Below are 21,466 nucleotides of genomic sequence, written 5' to 3'. Positions count from 1 at the left end.
AAACGTGTAGCAAAAGTTAACTAACAATTAACTTTGCATGATTAACAGTTATATGCATAAAGCCGTGTGTATATTTTTTCTACTCCAGCACATTATTGAAGGCTTGTCCTATTTGTGGACCACCTGCTTTTCAAGGATGCTTGAAAAGATGCTTTATTAGATTAGGAGGCTTAACCTTCCTGACCATGGATCCCAAATGTTTATTTGATGATTCCTGAACCACTTAGTTAACGCTATTGGCTGTGACTGTAGTACAGAACACATGGCTTGACACATGAGGGGTATTTTACTCGTATACTGCTAAGAGCAATGATACAACGTGTCCCGAGAATGGAAAACGCTCTATCCAAAGATTATAGCTTTAGAGCATTTTCGTGATATTGATAAATCAAAACCACAGTGATATATTTTTGCATCTGTGAGCAGTTATTCTGTGTACGCTGAATTGTGCAACATCATATTAAAAAAGGAAAAGAAATGATTTAGTCTGACAACTTTGTGCAGTTTTTTGGTGGAAACACTTGCCGAGTGTGTACTGCAATGACACCTTACAGAGAAACCTCAGGCCCCAAACTACATACTGTATACCAGTATCTCCCTCTAGTGGGAGAAGGCAGCAATAACGCCACAATAACTTCCAAAATTTTAACATCTTATAGCAGAAAAAACACAGGCGATAAAGACTAAATGTTGCTTGTACTTGCTTACTGTCATGGCTTAATGGCACGTCTTCTGTAAAAAAGCAAGTGAAAAACCAAATGCAAGATGATATGATCAACACCACAACTTTGTGTTATTTGAAACTGGACTACAGATCAGAATGTTTCTGTTTGAAATTCATAAAGGACGAATTTAAGCATTGGCATCAAATCTACGCTCAGTTATAGAGCTAAACCAGCTTTAAATGAAATTTAACTGAATATTTAATTTAAATTATTAAATGAATAATTCTTTTGCATGACGTGCATGTAGATCTGTACTCACCAGCAACACTACATTTACATTAATAAGCCGAGTCTTACCTCTACAGAGGCTCTGGTCTCAGCGTTACAGTCGTCGGTCACAGTGAATTGGAAAGTGTGTCTGTTGGTGGGTTCAGCTGTGGCCTTCCACATCAGCAGACCAGCTGGAGACAAAGATGCCCCTTCAGGGCCTGATAGCAGGGTGAAAAGAACCGTGGAGCCCTCGGGGTCTCGAGCATTTAGCTGGTAAATGAAATTCTCCCCCTCAAATGACTGCAGAGGCAAAGTCAGCGACTGGAGCAGAGGAGGTTCATTGTCTGAGGGAAAATAGAAACGAAGGGAGTCGAAATAAGATACTAAATAAACCTACGTGTGACTGGTTCAGAGTGGGTGAAAGGTGGGTGTGAAAAGGTGGTGTGTAGCTGGAAGGATAAAAAAAACGTGCAGGTAAAATTCATAAAATTCATAACTAATTTGGAAAGACAGTTTGGTTTGATGATGCCAGACCAATAGATACGTCATATTACAGCATTTCTGCGTGCCAGAGTTTAGACGTTTTTATGGGAAAACATTTTGGGAAATACATATTTTTCCATATAATATAAACATAAAAATGTTTTATGTTTATAATATGTTTTGATAACAGGTCCACATCACTGCTGCTGGATTTGGAAACTGTGGATTTTTGACAACAGCTCTAATCAGCAGCTATGACTCTTCATTCAACATGAGGACACTGTTAAATAGAAGTTGATGTTTATTTTTTGTGCAAGTTTGAGGTCCACGGTGGAATCACAGTCGAACACGGAAGTTTTCTGTACATGACCCCGAAGGTTACCTTGAATGGAAAATTGGCCAAATTCAAAGCAGATTAGAACTTTTTGATCAAACCTTTTTGTAACCATTACAAGATCTCCAGCTTGATTACAAGAGGAGACACAAGTCCAGGAAGGGCATCTGGGGTAAAAACCCAGCAAATCAAACATGCCTGTGAAAAAGGAAGTAGCCTTTATAAAGAGGGCATTTTGTGCACCATTTACACCATTTATCTGCATGAGTGGGCAGCTTTAGCTTATGTCAGACCAAATTTTCATTCAGACAAATCTCTCAAAGTCTCTCTGTGTTTGTGTTTGGGCACAACGAGATTTAGATTTAGACATAAAGTTAAAATTCATATATAATGATGAACTAGTTACCGTTGATAGAACATATTAACTATTTAAAAAAATCTTTTAAAAAAAGATTTTAAAAAATCTGTTTTATGTTCTTGTTTCATTGTGTTCACAGATAAATGATTGATGAATTGGTGGAATCAGCGTAATGAATAATCAACACATTGACTCCTGTTTGGTTATTTTGTCAGTTTGTTTGAGTGGAGCTGAGCTGCTCAGCTGCGTCTGACCTACTTTAAGCTGAAGAAGTGAAGTTGGTCTCAAAGCGTAACAGTGAGGTAAGCTGTCCTTGTATCAGTGCTGGGGGACAGAAGCAACTTCAGTGGATCCAATCTGCTGATGAAGGATCAAAACTGCCCCAAGTGACAACCAGCTACAAAACTCAGTGAAGAGTATCCAACCTCAGCTCTTATGAGGAGTTTCAGTCTAACACTGTGTTACTGTACCTCACCATCAGAGTAGACACTGATAATTTATAGAATGTGAACAAATTGAAAAAAAAGTAAGAAAGAAAAGCAGATACTCTCTGCAATGGACCAGGTGTGTTTGGATGAGTCTGGACGGCATGCGAGGCAAGGGCTGCTGGGAAGGGACTCCCCCTCATTGTAACACAGGCCATCAATGTTACAGGTTTTCTCCTGGAAAGCAACAAACATATATTATTTACATTAAAAATGCCTTTCATAACACACAACATGTTGTTTAGAAGACCCTTATCCAAAACTACTGGTAGTGAGGAATGTGTGTGCATGTCCAAAACACCCGTGGTGTCAGATTTAGGTTCAGAGTTTTTTCTTTTTGTTTAGTGTACTGTGTTTCTGACATTATCCATCTCTGCGTCCTGTCTTATTTGCAATTGTTTGTCAAGCCCTAATTGTGTCTGCCCAAGCCTGTGACAAGAGTAACTTTACATAGTCGCACAAAAGACTGAAGGTCTCTTAATTAAAGGCCTTTTTGTAAATGAAACAGTGGCTTCTAATCAGCATATTTGGTGTTTTACATCACTATCAGATCATGAACAGCATGTATTTGATGATGTACCCACTGGAAAACACATCTATTCCATGTCAGTTAAAATTAAGCTTTTACAACATTTCCAAAAACACACTGACTTGTCTTCATTCTCTTCTTCATTATTATTAGAATTTCTAAAAATGAAATAATAGATAATCAATGAATTAATGACAAAACAGCCTGAACAACAAAGGGAAGCTTAAGGGACTAAAACAAAATGCAGGATCAGACAAACAACAAACACCAAATTAAAACAGAAATAAAAGGATGGGAAATTAAAAATTAAAAAACAAGGTCAAATGAGAGAGAACACGTAGGCTGGTAACAGTAGACAGGACCATATATACACAGCCATGATTGAGCACAGGTAAAAACAACTGATACAGGTGAACATAATGAGGGTGGAGCAGAAATCACAAAACAGGAAAATCAAGAGAAGGAGAGAGAGACACAAAGGGCTTTTCCTATCTTCTGTCTTATTGCCTGTGACCTGGACATCAACCCATGATGACTCAATTCTGACAATTCTGAAGGATAGAGAAAGCTGCCAAAGGATCTATAACTGTGTACCCACCTTAAAATTATTTATACCTTTGCTAAACCATAGCAGGAGAAGGACTCGTCTTTTATATCGATTTGTTGTTTCATTTAAAGATGAGCAAACTTTCTGTCCTTCATTGTCTGTGTTACTGTGTTAACAAAGGTATTGTCTGGACTTCAAGTCTGCTTTTCTAAATGGTATTTTTCCAAATATCTAATTAGAGATATTTTATTGGCTGAAGTTTCAAATTAGTGTTTTATTAGTGTATTGTAGTTGTATAAGTAATATCAAAGCACAGCAGCAGTTAAATTTCCTCTCCGGGGCTTGGATGCTTGATTTCAGCATCTTTCTGCTTCACACCCACATTCACATAAGGCTGAAAGTTTGAATGTAATGGTTGTTGGCAGGAGCGGCTGCAGGCATAAGCAAATGTTTGGGAGCCCCGGGGTACTACAGAGTGCACAACAGCCACAGGAAATAAATGAATAGATGAGAAATCTGCAGTTATAGGTGCAGATTGCAGAAGAAAATCCTCCCTACATGTTACCAGCTGGTGGGTTTTCCCTTTTTTGCACCTGTTTAGAGCACCTGTTCGTTGGCTTGTTGGAGAGAGGGATTCTAATTTCTAATTTCTAATGTATAGAAAAAATGTTTTTTGGATTTCTGCACATTTTAAAATAGATATGAAATTACACTAGTGAAGTTTTTTTGAGATGTTGATCATGTAGATAGAAAAATTGCTTCAAAGACATTTAAAATAACTAAAAATTATGTAAATAACTGTAAAATTATGTGAGCAACTAACTAATATTGAAAAAAAAGGCTTTGGTTTTAGCAATACGAAACCCATGTGTACAAAAGATCTGCCTCTAACAACACGTGATAATTAAGTTTCCTTAAATCTCTATTAACAGATTTCCTCACATGCATGTGCAGAATCTGAGGTCTGTTGGCCAATCACGCGTACACTAACTTTGTGTCCATGCAGGTAAACAGCCTGTGTGGAGAGCAAAGCAGGGACTGCATTTGATGAAATACAACTGCAAAGCTATTGCCTATCAAGTGATGAAATGTTACCTTTTAAATTAAAAAATTATTGCATTTGTAAACAATGGCTGCTGCACAGAGCAGGAAGTCTTCAATCTGTGATGTGCTATCTTAAAGCTGATATTGATTCTGGCAACACAGAAGCCCTATAAGTTAGCTGTTGCCTCTAAAGGTTTCCGTCAGCAGACTAGCTGATGTGTTTCCCGGCTGTTTTTGTTTAGTGCTGAATTATTGAGCCTATAAAGTGTTCAGTTTAAAAATAAGAAAGAAAAACGGGGGGGGGGGGAGCTTAAAAATTAAGTAGAGCAGTTTTAATTGTTCATGTTAATACCTTTAAATACTTGCAGTGGTTTAAATAATGCTTATTCTATAAGCGGCTGCTTAATAGTTTATTTTATGTACACATCATAAAAGCCGCAAGCATGTGCACGTCATCTATAGTCCACAATTTCTTGCATACCAGGCAGACTCTGTAGGCCATGCTACACCTGGATCTGTTCTTGAGCTTTGCTAGAAAGAATTTGTTCAATTAGAAGTTTCACAGTTAACATATAAAGAAGCCTATTTCACTCCTTGTCCAACTATAAAGTAAATTATAAAAATAATTTGAGATATCTCACCCTCAGGGTACAGACAACTTCAGTCCTGAGGCTGCACATCTGGCAGGCTCCATCGTAAAGAGTTAGTATCTTTGCATTGCTGTAGCTGTAACCGTCATTGGAAACCTGTCATCAGCAGAAGCTTGATTACTGAGACTCACTGGGAAAAGGCGTTAAACAGGCTGAAAAAGGTGAACGGTCATCACAAACACTGGGTTATTTAGTCAAAAGGCCATTTTCCTCTGAATTTTCCCATAGTTCTCACCATGGGAAAACCACAGATCTGGGAATTCTATCAGGGGATAAAGCTGGCCTCTCCTGAGTTTGGTACGTCTGAGTGATCCTAAAAATATCATGTTTGGACTTGACAGTGTTTGTTTAAACTCAGAGAAGACAATCCCAACATGTGCCAGTTTAAAAACCTAGCAGAAGCCAGACGAAGAAGAGCGGACCAAACAGAAAAAAGATTTAAGAAAAAAAAACAGAGAGCAAACAAGACACAAACAGAGTGAGTCTGTGGTGATGGTCAAGCTAGAAAATGTATAAAAAGAGGAAGATGTCTCAGCGAAAACACAAAGTGGTGAATCTAAGAAATAAAGACACTAAAAAAAATGTTGTTTCCGATCAAAGCCATTACATTTGAAAGCACTAACAAATGCACCCGTACATTCCTGCAGGTATGCACTGCATTGTCACGTTTTGCAGCCAAAAGAACTGGCTTTCACCGTGTCTCCTACGAGTACTGTGAGAATGTGTGTGTGGGTGTGTATTTGTCTTTGCACCGGTCACCCTGACACAAAGAACAGAAAAGTGAGTACAAACAGATGAGTCAGTGGACTAATTGGTCTAATCTTAGTAGATCTTCACTGCAGTGGAAATGCAGACAAACAGCGGTCTGAATGATACGATGAGCTCCCTGGAAAAAAAGGCTTTTGGTAGTCTGAATGGAAAAATAAATATTTCCAGTTTAGACTAAGAATAACGTCTTCTGTGATCTCATTGTAGTGTAAATGCTAAAGTACTCTGTAATACATTTTCACTAAACGTAACTGTGGAAACATATTTGTCAGTTGTGTAACTCAACTATTTTTTTTATTCCACTGGGTTCATTTTCCTTTCTAAGCCAAACAGAAATTGGAGAAAAACCTCCAGCTGCACTCAGTGCACGCTTTCTATTACTGCATCCATGCCATTTAAACATCCTACTGCAAATTTGCTACTGATGCATTGTTAGATTGTTATATATGTCAGAAAATAAGCATATAGTTTCATATTTATCATTAGTTTTGAGAAGCGGACAGGAGCATGAGAGAAAATGATAAACAAATGCTGTAAGAGAGGCAGAAGATGAGTTTGAAATGTGTAGACAGGACCTAATGAAATGTATAATTTCACAGTGTGCTCTTTATAAAATGCCTGGAAACATGACTTACTTTAATTTGCCAGCGGGCCAGTGGTCTGTTTGTCACCGTTTCCAAGTCCACACCTGCAGAAACCCAGCTGTCCTCCAGGGGGAGCTGGCACTCCAAAGCTGTGTCATTCAGAAAGGTGGCCAACACAAACAGAGGCTCGTCCAGAACCCACTCCCCATCCACAAACTAAAAATGAGACAAACAGGGGAAGAAGAATTAAGGTAGAACATGGTAGGATGTGTAAGGTAGTATGGTAATGTAGAAAAAAAACAGATGTATGGATAAAAAGATGAAAACAACATTAACTTGGTATAAATATATATTAAAAAAATCTACTGATAGAGGTCAGCCGAATTCTGCAACATCTGGCTGTAATTCGCATTCTTACAGTCATCAAAATGTGCAGCTTTGCCACTTTTTATTGATCCGGCAATATTCACCAGCACATTTAAAGACAAATATCAGATCTTTTAAACTTATGGTAAGATGCCAAGAGGTGATGGATTATTGGACTTGCACTACATATATGGATGTGTTAACAAGCAACTGTTCCAGTGCCATTGTTGTGTTTACAGCTTGATACATCTTATTACTGTATGTAAAATTAAATTGATTACATCCATGCACACTATGGTTAGCTTGTTAATGTCAGTTTAATACAAAGGACATGAATGTGTCTCACTTCCTGATTAGACTCAGGGAAACAAACTGGATCTCTGGACTTCATGTTATTAATTCAGTTAAAGATCTCTGTGATTAGTCTTTGGTCAAAGGGAAACCTAATCACTCAGTTACAGGTTGGTGGGATTTATGGGAGCATGACAAATCTAAAAGTTCTGAACAACAGTGAGGAGGATTAATTCAATCACGGAGGGAAATATAGAACCATTTCTAGTGTGGAACAAACCACAACTAACCAACAGTAAGAGCCATCAACAAAAGGAAAGAAGAAGAAAAATAATATCAGAAAGCAATGCTAAAGCTACCAATCTCATGGTTTCAGTGGACTTTGGAAGTTAGTGGCCCTCTGCTAATGTTAAGCAATCTAAAGAGGCTTTCAGAGAAGCGGCTTCTTTCAGAGAAGAGTTTTTACTGCTTGCATTTGTGATTGACTTCTTGTAATCTCTAGCTCTCTTCCACAGCATGTCTTTTGTCCTGTCTTCCCTTTGTCACCCCAACCGGTCGCAGCAAATGGCCGCCCCTCCCTGAGCCTGAGTTCTGCCGGAGGTTTCTTCCTGTTAAAAGGGAGTTTTCCCTTCCCACTGTTGCAAGTGTGCTTGCTCGTTGGGGGTCATATGATTGTTTTTCTCTGTATGTATTATTGTAGGGTCTACCTTACAATATAAAGCACATTGAGGTGACTGTTGTTGTGATTTGGCGCTGGATAAATTAAATGAAGAGACAGAGAAAAAGTATATTGTGGTATTTTGTAAGGTGGTACTACAGAAAACAAGATGTACATCAACTAAGGAATAAAAGGAAAAGAGAAGCAGGAAAATTACCTTTTCTTTAACAAACTCACACTTGAGCTCGTAGGAGTCCTTGAAGCCTTGACCATGGATGTTGACGGTGGTGCAGTTTCCCTGACGGACATCGCATAGACCATCCTTCTGCAGCGTAGTGATCTCTGGGATCTGGTCTTCACAACATTAACAAAAAGTGCAGATGAACATGAAATGTTACCCTTGGGAGTTCAGTCCAAATCATAAACCACATGTCTGACGATCATAAGTCTGTCATCATGGACATCCAATGGAAGATTAATGTATGTAACTAATAACTATATTACAACTATGCTATAAACATAGGGATACCTTACAATATCGTGTTGTGGGAGTACAGCATTATCACAAGACTCTGATCTGTCTACTATATGTAAGTGTCTCATGTGGATATATGTTACCAGAAAGCGCACTGCAGTCATAGGAGCTAAATCCTGGGAAGCAGACACAACCCCAGTTTGAGCACTGGCCGTTCCCGTTGCAAAGATTTGGACACTTCAGGATGGCCACAGCATCCTGGTACTTCTCTTCTCCCTCCCCCTCCTCCAGCAGCCTCCTCTCACACTCGTTCTCTAGCAGCGGTATAGTCGCATTCAACCACGACTGCTCGTCCTTTAGCTGTAGGTCAGTAACACACATGGTCACGGCATGGTTAACAAATAATTCTTTCAGCAGGTGCCTGCAACCCATCACTATGCTCGAGTTTGCCACAGTCTGCCGGCACTGGGCCTGGGCCTGCTGCTCAGTGAGGCCAGAGGGTGTGGGCCACGTTAGGGGAGATTCTGGCTGAACTGCAGGTTCGTGGTCTTCTGGGAAAAAGTAGGTAACGCCTTCCAGATCCGACTGGCTGAGACTTTGATGTGGGGAGTTAGAAATGAAACGTTGGGCACTGCGCCTGCCTCTGGGTTGTTGATAGGCTGAGGTTGAAACTCTTGAGGCTCTCGAGGGAAGTGGCTCTCTTTCATTTTCACTGAGTAGTTCCACAGAGGTGATGTACTCGGCTGTGACGTCCAGAGTTGGGACGACACTGGGGAAATGCATGTTGCCATGATTAGAGCAGCTGGGGTCGGATGAGCTAGTTGGCTGAGACGGGGCTCTGGGAGATGAGAAGCGGGGCATCTCTTCCTGGCAGGTACAGTGCCTGCGGGAGTTCAGTGTACTAATATGGGATGGCACAGTGTCAAACAGGCTATTGCCTGGGGGTAACCTGAGAGAGAAGGAAACAATGTCAGTAAAGAGGTAACAAATGTTACTAACTGTTTTTCTGCATGGTCGTAATAAATTGTTCATAGTGGCAATTTCAGTATTGTGGTCCCTGCTGGCTGCAGTGTTTTCAAGTTTATTTAATCCTTTGGGACGTGAAGTCCAAGTGAAATAATCCAAACATACATTCTCTAACCTAAACCAATACTACTAAATACAATCCCACAGTGGGTCTCTTTAATAGTTTTGGCAATATTCATGGTCAAACATTGCCTTTCAATGTGTGAAAAATGGGCTGAAAATGAGTGGACAGGCCTATTTAAGAAAAAAAAAACTTCTAGAAAAGCATTTGATATATGGAGCTGTATATATAGATTGAGGATTTCTTCTTCCTGCATAGCTAGAGCACTACGTAGCTTATAAGCTGTTATTGCTTACAGCAATTAGAACATGAATGCCTGACCTCCATTCGGAGATAAAAGCATGTAGATCCTCCAGTTTGGCACCCCCTGCTAAGTGGAAGTCATTTTCTGATTGCCCATCATAGGTCCCACACAGACCCTCAGTGTGCCTCCAGTCGGAAATGGGGGCTCTCAGTGTCAGACTCATTCCCCAGTCAGATACATCAGCACGAACAAATGCTCCAGAAGAAAAGGTCATCTGCAAAAAGTCAAATATTGACAAAAGAAAATATAACTTTAAAACCAAGAAAGGCAAGAAGTTTACCAGGTAGCTTAAATTGTGAAATTATTTAGCTTGTGTACTCATTTTCACTCACAGTGACTTTGCGTCCTTGGTAGGACTCTGTGATCCGAATGCCGCTCTTACTCAAGTCTCTGTTCTTCACAGTCAGTTGAGGCTTGGTTTCACCCATTTCCCCATTGCACATGTCAAAAGCAATAACATTTCCCGCATCCCTCGCCACGAATCCACACACACACGAGGCGGCATGCACAACGCTGCCGCACTCCCACTGACGGACGTGAACCTCGAAAGGCCAAAAGCTGCTCTTATACAGGACAAAGGTGCCTATTTGGGAGTTGTCATAGTATCTGTATGGTGCAAAAACAGGAAAGAAAGCTCATCTTTTATTATGGACAATTTAAAACTTAATACAGAGTAAGCTTCCTTATTAACTGAATTAAAGTACCTGCCATCAAATGTGATTATGTGAGGATCAGTGAAGGAGTAGCAGTAGGCTGAGGGAACATCCTTAACCGTTATCTAAAATATAGAAATCAATTTCATTCTTTCTTAAAAGAAATTATACATGATGAGGTGAGGGAGTGTGAGTTTAATAGTTTGACGTGTTCACCTGGACAGGTTTTGGTGAGTATCCATTCCAAAGAAAGTTTTGTGTGATGATGGGTTTAACAGTGATCTCAGTTGTCCTGTTGCCATCTTTAACAAAGTCTGTTACAGGACTGAAGTGGATCACAGCCCGGCTACAAATGCCCTCGCGACAGGCACCCTGAGACAGATCCACGACACAGGAAGACAGGGACAGATCTGCACCCAGCAAACCATCTTCTGCAATACAAGGAGTTATTTTCACTTCATTTGAAGGATTAAAGAACACCAAAAAAGTACTGCACAGACATTTCTTTATAGCTAAATAGCAATAACACAGCATTTAAATGGTCCTGCCGTTAGAGACATTTACAAAGATTTATTAACATGTAATCAGCCCCTTCTCCTTTCATTTATTTCTACAGATTTATACAAAAAAAAGTGGTGGAGACTTTCCTATGGGCTAAAATAAATGAAGCATAGTAAATTTGATTAAATATGCCTTAAACCACAATTAAAGTTTCTCCAAACACTGACTTAATTATTCTTATGCACATAGATTGAGGGAGGGAGCAGCCCTTCACTGATCCCAAACAACAGGCACAACATATTTAGCATCTCTGAACACAAGAACAAACGCTTTACTAGATCACAGCTGTAAAAAAGTTTTATGTGACATCAACCTGAAATGCATTTGTATATCTGTATATCTGTATATCTATAATATTTTTCAGTGGGTAATTTGATATTTTTATAAAAAATATTTATATTTAAATGTTATACAACATCATACAGGTACAATACCTTTTAAGTATTGCAAAAAAGTAATCAAATTACTATATATATCATATTTTTTTATTTGACCCTGATGTTAGGCTCACTGCACAGCATTGAATTAACATGGCATCATATGCTATATTTGATAATCAAATCCACATATTGGATCATTTAAGAGATTACTGCAAGTTAATAACCTGCTGTTTAAAAATGCATTTTAAGCATAAAATCTGCATTAATGTTCCCTGTAAACTGCCTACAGTACAGCCTGTGCTATTAGAAAGCAACAGTACACACTGTCATTTTTACAGATCAACCAGGTCACCTTCACTTGTTGTGCTGAGCTGCAGGGACAGAGTGCACTGCTCTGCAGAAGCTGGAGACCCTTCTGGACATGGAAGAGGAACCGTGCTCTCGACCACCATCTCATACAATCTGCCATCCTCAGATACACTGCTCGCCTCTGGTCTTAACTGCACAAAACATGATTTTAGAAAGAGAGGGTGGTCTGGTCTTTTATACCGAGTGTTTATCCACAACTCATCTAGAAGAAGACAGTTACGATAAGCTGATATTTAAGTGATCTGAGTCAAAATAACAACCAAAATCTAAATGAAAGCATAATCTTGTCTTTTTTAATATGTTTTATGTCTGTGTACACGTCTCTTAATTTTTATTTACATGGACATGTGACAAAGTGGATGAGCAGTTGTAATACTCTCCACTTGTCCCAGAAGTATTGACTTTTTGCACATTATGCACATTATTCACTATATATATTTATTTGCTATGATTTGGTATTGTCAAAGTAACATTGCTCACTGACTATCCCGGGTTTGTTTGCGTAAGCATTACATTGCCAGCAAACCAAACATTCAGAAATTAAAGCAAACACTCAGTTACATGTTGCATTGTATTTTATTATGTTGCAGAATTAAGTCATTTGTGCATAATTACATTGTTTTTTTTGTTTTCAGTCTTCATGTAGGTCAGGTGTGGGGAAAGGCCCGCCCAGCATTTTCTGATTTTTAAAGTACTGATGATGTCATGTCTGACATCAGCAGGTTAAACAAAGAGGAGGGGTTTCTTTTATCATTAGGAATGCTTCCCCTACAAAAGGATTTGCTGAATATTTCTTCTTATATCGGGCCATTTAGTTGTGTAAATGTGTTAATCAGAAGAGTGGGGAGCTTTATTTAATTCTCAGTCATTTGTGTTGAGTTTTAGATTCCTCAGCTCAAGCTAGTGGTATTGGCTAGACTAATTGAAAAGAACTTGACAGCCTTATATATAGTCAGTCTCTGCTTGATTCAGAGAAGGGAGGAGAGCTGAGTTGTGTTGCTATGTTTGACTTTTGTTACTTAAGTTAATTTGGGGGAGTTTTGTTAAGTTTCACTGTAAATAAATCGCTCATCTATGGGAACCCAAAATGTCTGCTGAGTCTGCTCACCTAACACCTTCCTTGACGCTGGAGTCAGACTACCTCACAGGACAGAAAGCTCAAAACACTGTGACTTATGTCTAAACCTGTACATGTCTGCAGACTAATGACCAACAAAAAAATTACTAGAAAGAGAGATCACAAATATAAATGTCAGATAAATATTATTTACCCTGATCCCAGCAAAGAACTCCTGACTTTCCACCGAAATACCCCGGACACTGGGCGAGTCCAAGAAGAAACTGGAGCTGGAGCAGTAAATCTGAGCCAGAGGGAGGGAGATGCACATATATTACTTCCATTTTTGTTTATTTTTAAAGATGAAGTATTTAATATAGTGTGCTATATTGCAATTTCCAGGCAGTCTTTCCTTATTTTAAGGGTATTATGTCATAGTCTTCATACAACAGGCCTTGACAGCACCACACTAAGCAAATGTTATGGTAATAAAGAAAAAATGAATTGAACAAAGGAGAGTAGAGATGGGAAATAAAAGCAGAGAAAAACTCCAGACTGTGTTGAAGGCTTTTGGCCCAGTTAAACACATGAGCAGCTCACAGTAAAATAAAATGACATGTTGACAGGCATTGGTAATTCCTTCAGTCCCTGCTGCCTTAGAAATCCAGGAACCTCGTCTTTGTTTATATAGCAGATCTTATTTGCAGAAGACTGACGAGTGGAAGGTTGCATAAATTCTCAAAAAGTAAGAGAAGCCCACCCAGCAAAAACCTGCTGAACAGTTTCTGAAGGCATACTTTGTTAGATTTTTGAATCATTTTGAGATTTGGTTTTAAAAAACTCCCTCTAACACAGAGTGGCTAAACAGCAGTCCCACTACGCTCTTTAAAGGACTAGTTCACCCACATGCACACCTTGTCTCCTAATCGCAGGTTGAAGCCGTCGAGCTCGATAAAGGCGAAGGTCTGGATTGTGGTCTCTTGTTTGAGCTCCTCCTTCCGGCCCTCAGGTGAGAGGCGGGACCAGGCCACCACATAACCCAGGGAGCTGTTAGACCTGCTCTCAAAGCTGCACTTCAGGTAGATGGTGTTACCTGTCACCTCTGAGACGATCACTGGCACTGACGGAGTCGGGGGCTGATTAGCTGTTGGGGGAGGAGCAGAAAGATGAGGCAGGTTATTGAAGCTTAATGGGCACTTTTAAGGTCCTCTGAAAAATGTGGAGGTACTTCTATCCACATTTTTATCATCATTCTCTAATTTTAAATATTTTTGAACATACGCCACGTGTCATCTCAGATATAGAAGACACACCCACTTACTCTTTAAATCTGCTGTTATGAAGGGCAGCCAATCAGAAGATGGTTGATTTAAAGAAATCAAGGCTAAATAGACAAAGACAAAAGTATGCACTGGTATTCTATGTGCTCCATTATTTACACGGGATGCCTGTTGGGTGCGAGTTCTTCAAGGCAAGAACAATTGCAGACATCCCACAACAGCAAATAATTAAACAGGAAGATGAATTAATTTAGCAATTCTAAATTCTCTTAATTATCAGAAATCTGAGCTTTATACTGGTTTTTGAAGCACACTAATGAACATTTTCAGTAGTCTGTAATTATTTCTCTCCCTAATTTCCACCTCTACTTCCTGAAGCCTGGCTTGGCATAATTCACAGTCTGAGTCACTACTGGAGACCGGGACCAGAGGACAGCAGGACACAGGCTCAGGTCATTAAGAGGAGAGGTGTGTTCCTGACCATATGACCTCCCTGACCTCCAAAGTGTTTTGGTATTTAATCTAACATGAGGAGACAAGCGAGAGCCATAAAAACACAACAGCGGGGTCCTCACTTTTACAAGATCCACCGACGTTCACCTCACCAGGACCGCAGAGCAGCGATGATGTGGGCAAAGTGTCTGACATCTCTGTTAGGGAGACAGGAGATTTATAACAGATAATTATAAAATAGCATGACTTCAAAACGATTATGTTTCCGCATTTCATTTCTTCCCCTTTTCATTTTTCATTATAAATTAGCACGTAATGTAGAAATCAAAGGACAGTGATGCCTATGCCAGCTGACACTGTCTGACACTGGGTGGGAGACAGTACACCCTGGCCCATCACGTTCACAGCTACAGCAAATTTAGACTGAGAAATTATGTCTGTGGACTGTGGAAAGAGAAAGAGAAGCCACGAAGGCACAAGGAGAACAAACTTCACACAAAAAGCCTCCAGCTATGCAGCATCCAGCATCCGTTCCCTGTTCTTTAAGCATCATACGGCCACTAATACTAAACTGAATTACTGTTATGCTGCTATGATTCAGTCTTTCCTTGATTTTTTTGAGCAGTGTATCGGCATAAGAATCATGCTTTACATTACAGTCATACAGTAATTACTGTTACTTACCCTGTGCACAGTAACCCATGCAACCCTGTGTGGGCTGGAGCAGGTAAACATAGAAGTCTCCACAGTTTCGGACAGTGACTGGGATGCGAAACATGCAGCACTCTTTGCTGCTGCTCGAGAAAAACTGCCATGCAGCGCAGGCTGTCAACTGCCTGACCTCCAGTGGCCCCGGCAGGGACTCACCCTCACCCAGAGACAGCCATACCGGGGCCTGAGTCCCACAGTGGTTTACCTAGATGTTTGGAAACAGAGGGGGCAGGGGGAATCAGTATGTATGGATGTATTATGGTCATTCTTTCACAAAACTAATCCTCCAGAATGGAGGAAAACCAGTAAAAGCTATTTTGGAATAAAAAGAAATAGAAATTTTCTACTAAAAACAACAAATGCCAGAAAGTAAGCACAGTACTGCCACACATGCCCTGAAAACCTGAGTTTGAAACATCCACAGACACCAAAATTAAAATCAATCAATGAGTGAAATGGTTTAAATAACTTTGCAACTGAATAATTTAGAAAATGTCCAAAAGAAGATATCTGATAACATTACAGATTATACCCTGGTTCTCCTTAAAAGGTTCTTGGCTTTGACACATCTAACTCTTTATTTGCTAACATCATCAAAAAGACATTGCCTTGTTATGTAACACATGTTCACAGCAATCGTCTCTTCCTTCCTCCGTCCACTCCTGTAGTTATCCATCACCCAGGGAGAGCAGCGATGCCCCGGGAAAGCAGGAGGCTGAGAGGGTGACACTTTAGATGGATCCTGCAGGCTCACAGCAGGCCAACCACAACACATGAGACATATTCCAACTCTCCTTTCATTCTCCTTCATAAATATGTGTATACACACAAACACACAACTCGCATGACAGGCAGGCTACCTCAGAGTTTCCCCTCATGAGGACATGGATAGGGTCTCAAGGGCTTTCACATCTTATCAGGTTATATTTGTAATTAAACAAGCATATAATTTATATACATATACATTTAAGTTTATCACATGAATATAAAACAAAGAAATGGAAGCAATTCTATTTTATTTTTTATGACCTTTAATAGAGGTCACAATGAGTGACTGAATTTGTGCAGTATACCTGTGAAATTGTTCTAAAAATTGGTGGAAAATTCCTACATTGGTTAAAAAAATGACTCATCTTGAATTCAAGCCTCAAAGTTAGAAAAATCAATGTTTTAACAAATTATACAAGCTGATAGAGAAATAGAAAGGTTACGATTCAGCAAACCTAAACTAAGTTCAGTTAATTACTTGCAGTAGATGGATATGGGGACAGTTGGAGTGTTTTTACAGCTTCTCATTGGTATATTTGAAGTTTTTATTGGAAATTTTCAAATGCAGCTAATGATTTTGGAGTTTTAGCTGCAGTCTTTTAATAAAGCTGATTTACCTCAGTTCTATACAATGTGAAAAAAGATTGTGCACTTGAGTTATATGCAGTTTTTATGATTGACCTTACATGATATCTATAAATTTCTAAACAATGACTGTTGCTCATAATGACGATATGTCAAATAATTAGGCCAGTGTACATGCAAGTAATCCCTGGGAGCCTGAAGCTCACCCTTCAAACTGCTCGAAATGCTTAGTTTTATATAGTTTTCCTGACTTGGATCTCTATGATGTCACTAAAAGTGGATATTTCGAGGCAGGTAATAAACATGCATGCACCAAAGCCCAGTGAAGCATAAACAAAGATTATTTTGAACTTTGACTCACACAAAGCTACTTTATTAGAATGCAAGAATAAAAATATGGATTTTGAAATGAGCATATAGGCCTCCTCTAATGTACATTTAACATATCTTATAGTATGTTGACACTACTGGACTATGTGTAACTCGAACAATGTAAGGAGTCAGCTAAATGGTTTGAATAACAAAATCAAATTAATGGAGTTCCATGGGAAGGTAGTAGATGAAGGAAATATAATTTATAGTCAGATAAAAAGAATAGAATAGTTCCTCACAGCATCAACATCCTTGGAAGCTCATTTATAAGAAACACAACACTTGTAAACAGATCTCACTCTCTTTGAAAAATCTTTTACAAAAACATCATTTACCTCCACACACTGGGTGGGCATACTCGCTGGCTTGTCAAAAATCTGAAACTGGTACCAGCCCGGTGTGAGGGAGTGGTCACAGATGAAGTCCTGCAGGGATGACTGCTGCAGCCAGCTGGAGCTGAAGGTGGTGCTACGGTAGGGGTTCTGGAGGACCGAGTGGCCTCCTGGCGCACACTCTGGAGGAAGCACTGAAGGCACAGCCAGAGAGACAACATAAGGACTGGATTCTCACCAAGACTGTCAGTAGCAATATTCAAATACTGTATACGGAAAGCTTTCTGCTGGCCAAATGTTGTATTGTGGACATCAACTCTCCAGCTGGCCTGTGTTCAACAGAAACATTTCAAAGTGAATCTGAAAGGTGATAACACACTCACTAAACTCTATGGACATCTTGAGCCAATGTAGGACGAGAAGCCAGTGCTTTGCTGTCTCGTGAAGTTTAGACCAGATGCCCACAAAACAGAGCTCATCATAAACTGTTATGCATGGTTACAATTATGTATGTGCAAAGTCCACTTTGCAAATGTAGCTAGTTTAAATGACATAGTGTCCAGTTTTGGAGAGATATTTTCCCAAGGTGCACTGGTGGATTGCTGACCTCAACACACACAAGGACAGCTGCAGTAAACATCTGTGAATGCAGAATCTCCAAAACCAATTCATACTTCATAGGTCATACTTTAAGCTGATGACTGGCCCCTCTTTACTTTCAAAGATGGGTACTTCTATAGGCCTGTTCAAAAATCACTGGGGTACATGTCAGCTGCCATTAGACTTGAATGTTACTGCAAACACCTAATGGCAATGGTAAATATTTAGCTCTTTCCCAAGCAAAACATTTCAAAAGATAATAAAGACATTTCCTTTTAAATATATATAGTTGTGTCTATAGGTTTTTGGACAATTATTTTTTTTGTAATTTTGACTTCACCACACTGGATTTTAATTCAATCAATTTGTGTAATTATTCATATCACCTTACAATCTAAAGCACTTTTAGAGACTGCTGTTGTGAGACACAAACAGAGACAGCAAGTTGAAATTCAGCATGTACTGGTGTTCTGGCTTCTTTCATATCTTTACTGGGAGGCAAAATAGACCAGACAGACAAAGCTTGGGGAGGGGGCTGTAACCATGAAGAGCTAGCTTGTTTTTGGCACCGTAAAGTTTCCTGACCTGAGAGGTCAAAGTGAAAGGTAATATCCTCAAAGAGCCTGCACAGCAGTGACAGGCAGACAAGCTGCCGAAAGCCAGGACAGCAGCTTTCAAAGCAAGCATCCTTTCTAATCAACACCTGGTCACTACAGTCCTCGTCAGCTGAACAGGAACTTAGAGAATCCACATCCTGTTTGCCTATTTGAGGGGAAGCCTGAGAGCAAAATACGTCATGTGGGATATTTGGAGGTTATGTGGCCTTAGATACCTTCATGATAGATGGAAAGGCGTCAGCTTATTTTTGACACTGCTAAAGAAGTCATGCAGCAACAATAAAGCTAGCTGTCTTTATATTAACCCTCCTGAAAACCTCCTGCATCCCCCTAAACCGAGAATAGTCTTAAAAGTTATTTGTATGTGGCAATATGAAATGACAAAATGACACTTAAATACTTTAAATACTCAAAGACGGTGTCTCTGATTACCTTAGAGCTGTGAGCTTACCTGTTTGAACGTGCACTGCGTTGGGCAGTGAAAATGCAACACAGAGAAGAAGTTTGGGAAGAGTTTCAGGTCTCATCGTCCCTCAGTGTCCAGCACGCGACTCTGCCACCAAACAGCGCGAGCGCTCAGCGCGATTGGCCCCGTTGTTGTGCCAAAAGACCTCTCTCTCCCCCCCACCCCTCTCTCTCTCTATCGGCTTTCAGGCCAAAAACGAACGGACCAGCAGGAAATCCGGAGGTGCTTCAGGCTGAGGGAAGAAGAAGAAGCTGACCGGAGATGCTGGACTGCAGCGGCTGACCTCAAACTGCTGCACGCTGCACTGCTACAGTGTGTTAGGAGGAGCAAACCTACTGACGACCCAAACCTCTGCACATATCCGCACGAGTGGAAAAAGAGTTGTTTCAGATGCTGAAAGATCCAAATTAATCGTAATCGTGCTGCAACCCAAAACTGATGCATTGTCATATAATCTTCTAATGATTTCCCCTCAAGAGGTATCATCTAACATCAGGAAATATTGAGAAATTAAACATGAGCATAAAATGTAAGCCACAGCATGTGCGTGTTTTTTTTTCTTCTTCAAATCCGAAACAATTGATTATTTCCGATAATTGAGCTGATGACGTGCAGCTCGGGAACAGCAGTGAATACTGTAAAGAAGACAAACAACACAAAAATATTTATCTCTGGTTTGAACATCATTCCATGACCAAGGCACAAAACAGGAGGGCACTGTTCACCAGGTTCTGGAAAAACCCTGGGCACCCTCAAGTGGATAAATGCAGAGGAGCAAAACCCATCAATGTTTCTAAGTGATTCTGAAATAAGAAAGGTTGTAGACAATAAGGCGGTTCAAATAAAATCTAACAATACAGTTTTCTCATTGAGCTTAATGAATTCCAAGAGAAAAGCTATCAAAGTATAACAAGTTATACTAACCACTGAGAATTTCAGCTAATAGTAATTTTTATACTAATTTTACCTACCTTTAAATTTAAAACATCATAAGTCTGAATTATTTCAACTAACTAACTAGATATTAACTTATTTTAACTAACAAATGTTAGGAAAATCCAACAATATATATATTTCCTTGGGTAAGCGTTAAAGGTAAACCTTCATCAGTCTAACTGCTGTTATTCAGGGATGGAATCCTTCCCCAGGATGTTTTGTGGTTCAGAAACTTTTGCTTTTTTTTTCTGCAACAATTTACGATGGAAAATTAACAAAGACAGCAAATGAAATTCAACTTGTTTTTGCTTCTTTCATATTTTTATTTGAAGGGAAATGCATGTTAACAATCAGTAATCTCAGTCAGCTCAAGCTTGTAAAACTGCCTTCACCACATTTTTTTCTTGTCTTTCTAAATGGGAAGAAAGGGACCAAAGGACTAATCACGAGAGGTTTATTACTGGCCAGTCAGTGGTATTTCATTAGTCACAACTCCAAACTGCTAAAACAGATGGCCTCTGTGCTCAATTTTTCAGGGAACTGATCCTCGCCAAATAGTGGGATTTTGTATAAACCAGATATCACATTAACATCTTTTTTCCAAGCTGCTTGTTTCCATTCTCATGCTTTTACTGCAGCTGTGTGCCTCAGATATTGTTTTGCCGGCAGGAGCTGAGAAGATGTTTGCTCTGTTAAAAGACCTGAAACTGATCTGTTCAGGGGAAAATATGAAAAAGAGGAAGTGATAGCTCAATTCTAGTTGTTAAAAAAATGGATGGCTCTCAAAACAAAATATACAAAGAAGACATAATATAAGAAAAAGAAAATGTAGGGGGATTTGTGTTGTTGTTGTTTTGTTTTTTTTAACATTTAAGAGCATCAAGAAACGAAGTGATGCTGCAATTCCTTCTTCTATAAAACTGTTGAAGGACATCTAGAAATGTGTTCTTGATCCACCCTAATTTAGAAAGGTTAAGATTACAATCTTACAAATTAGTCCCACCAAATGATTGATATATCAGCTTGAAGAGTTAGACAAATTATTAATCAAACAAAACTGTTTGTTTCAGTTCCTACTTTCCTTTCTAAAAGCAGTTTAAGCTGTTAAACTAAGTTATTATACATCTGCAGGACTGCTATGGTCTCACATTTTTAACATTCAAGTATCAGCAGGAAGGTTATTTCCAGATTAAATAAACTGTAAAGTCTCACTAAGAGCAGGAAGACAAAGGTCTGTGATTAATTATAAGTAAACTTGCAGAGCCAACCAGAAGCAGTGGATACCTAACAGCTAAGCAGGTTGTGGACCGCACCTCCTCCTCTCTTCCCCCTGAGCAACATGAAGCTGCCCGACTGTCTTGTTGAGACGCTCGTCTGTTTGGAGGACTTAAGACCTCCCTCATAAATCTCCTGGACCATCAACCTGGT

The 21,466-nt window shown here is 39.5% G+C and overlaps 1 protein-coding gene across 1 annotated transcript in view; it reads right to left on the bottom strand.

Moving 5' to 3' along the window:
- The window catches only part of vwde (von Willebrand factor D and EGF domains), a 28,197-nt gene extending 8,985 nt beyond the window's left edge, over positions 1-19,212 (bottom strand). Inside the window, exons 1-17 of the mRNA XM_085366670.1 lie at positions 19,088-19,212; positions 17,423-17,613; positions 15,336-15,567; positions 14,774-14,848; positions 13,833-14,062; positions 13,133-13,222; positions 11,845-11,992; positions 10,768-10,982; positions 10,603-10,676; positions 10,231-10,504; positions 9,916-10,112; positions 8,651-9,456; positions 8,250-8,386; positions 6,769-6,933; positions 5,357-5,461; positions 2,658-2,772; positions 1,023-1,279 (exon numbers count right to left, since the gene is read on the bottom strand). Of these exons, the coding sequence (XP_085222796.1) occupies positions 1,023-1,279; positions 2,658-2,772; positions 5,357-5,461; positions 6,769-6,933; positions 8,250-8,386; positions 8,651-9,456; positions 9,916-10,112; positions 10,231-10,504; positions 10,603-10,676; positions 10,768-10,982; positions 11,845-11,992; positions 13,133-13,222; positions 13,833-14,062; positions 14,774-14,848; positions 15,336-15,567; positions 17,423-17,613; positions 19,088-19,163 (3,387 nt within the window). The 5' untranslated portion in view covers positions 19,164-19,212. The remainder of the gene's footprint in view (positions 1-1,022; positions 1,280-2,657; positions 2,773-5,356; positions 5,462-6,768; positions 6,934-8,249; positions 8,387-8,650; positions 9,457-9,915; positions 10,113-10,230; positions 10,505-10,602; positions 10,677-10,767; positions 10,983-11,844; positions 11,993-13,132; positions 13,223-13,832; positions 14,063-14,773; positions 14,849-15,335; positions 15,568-17,422; positions 17,614-19,087) is intronic.
- Between the last annotated feature and the right edge of the window lie 2,254 nt (positions 19,213-21,466).

The sequence above is a fragment of the Diplotaxodon limnothrissa genome, linkage group LG11 (genome assembly GCF_057381915.1).
Source record: "Diplotaxodon limnothrissa isolate DT_005_m linkage group LG11, D_limnothrissa_male_GT1.1, whole genome shotgun sequence".
NCBI lineage: Eukaryota > Metazoa > Chordata > Actinopteri > Cichliformes > Cichlidae > Diplotaxodon > Diplotaxodon limnothrissa.
Note: the sequence above shows the minus strand (reverse complement) of the source record. Positions and strands in the feature narration are given on the sequence as shown.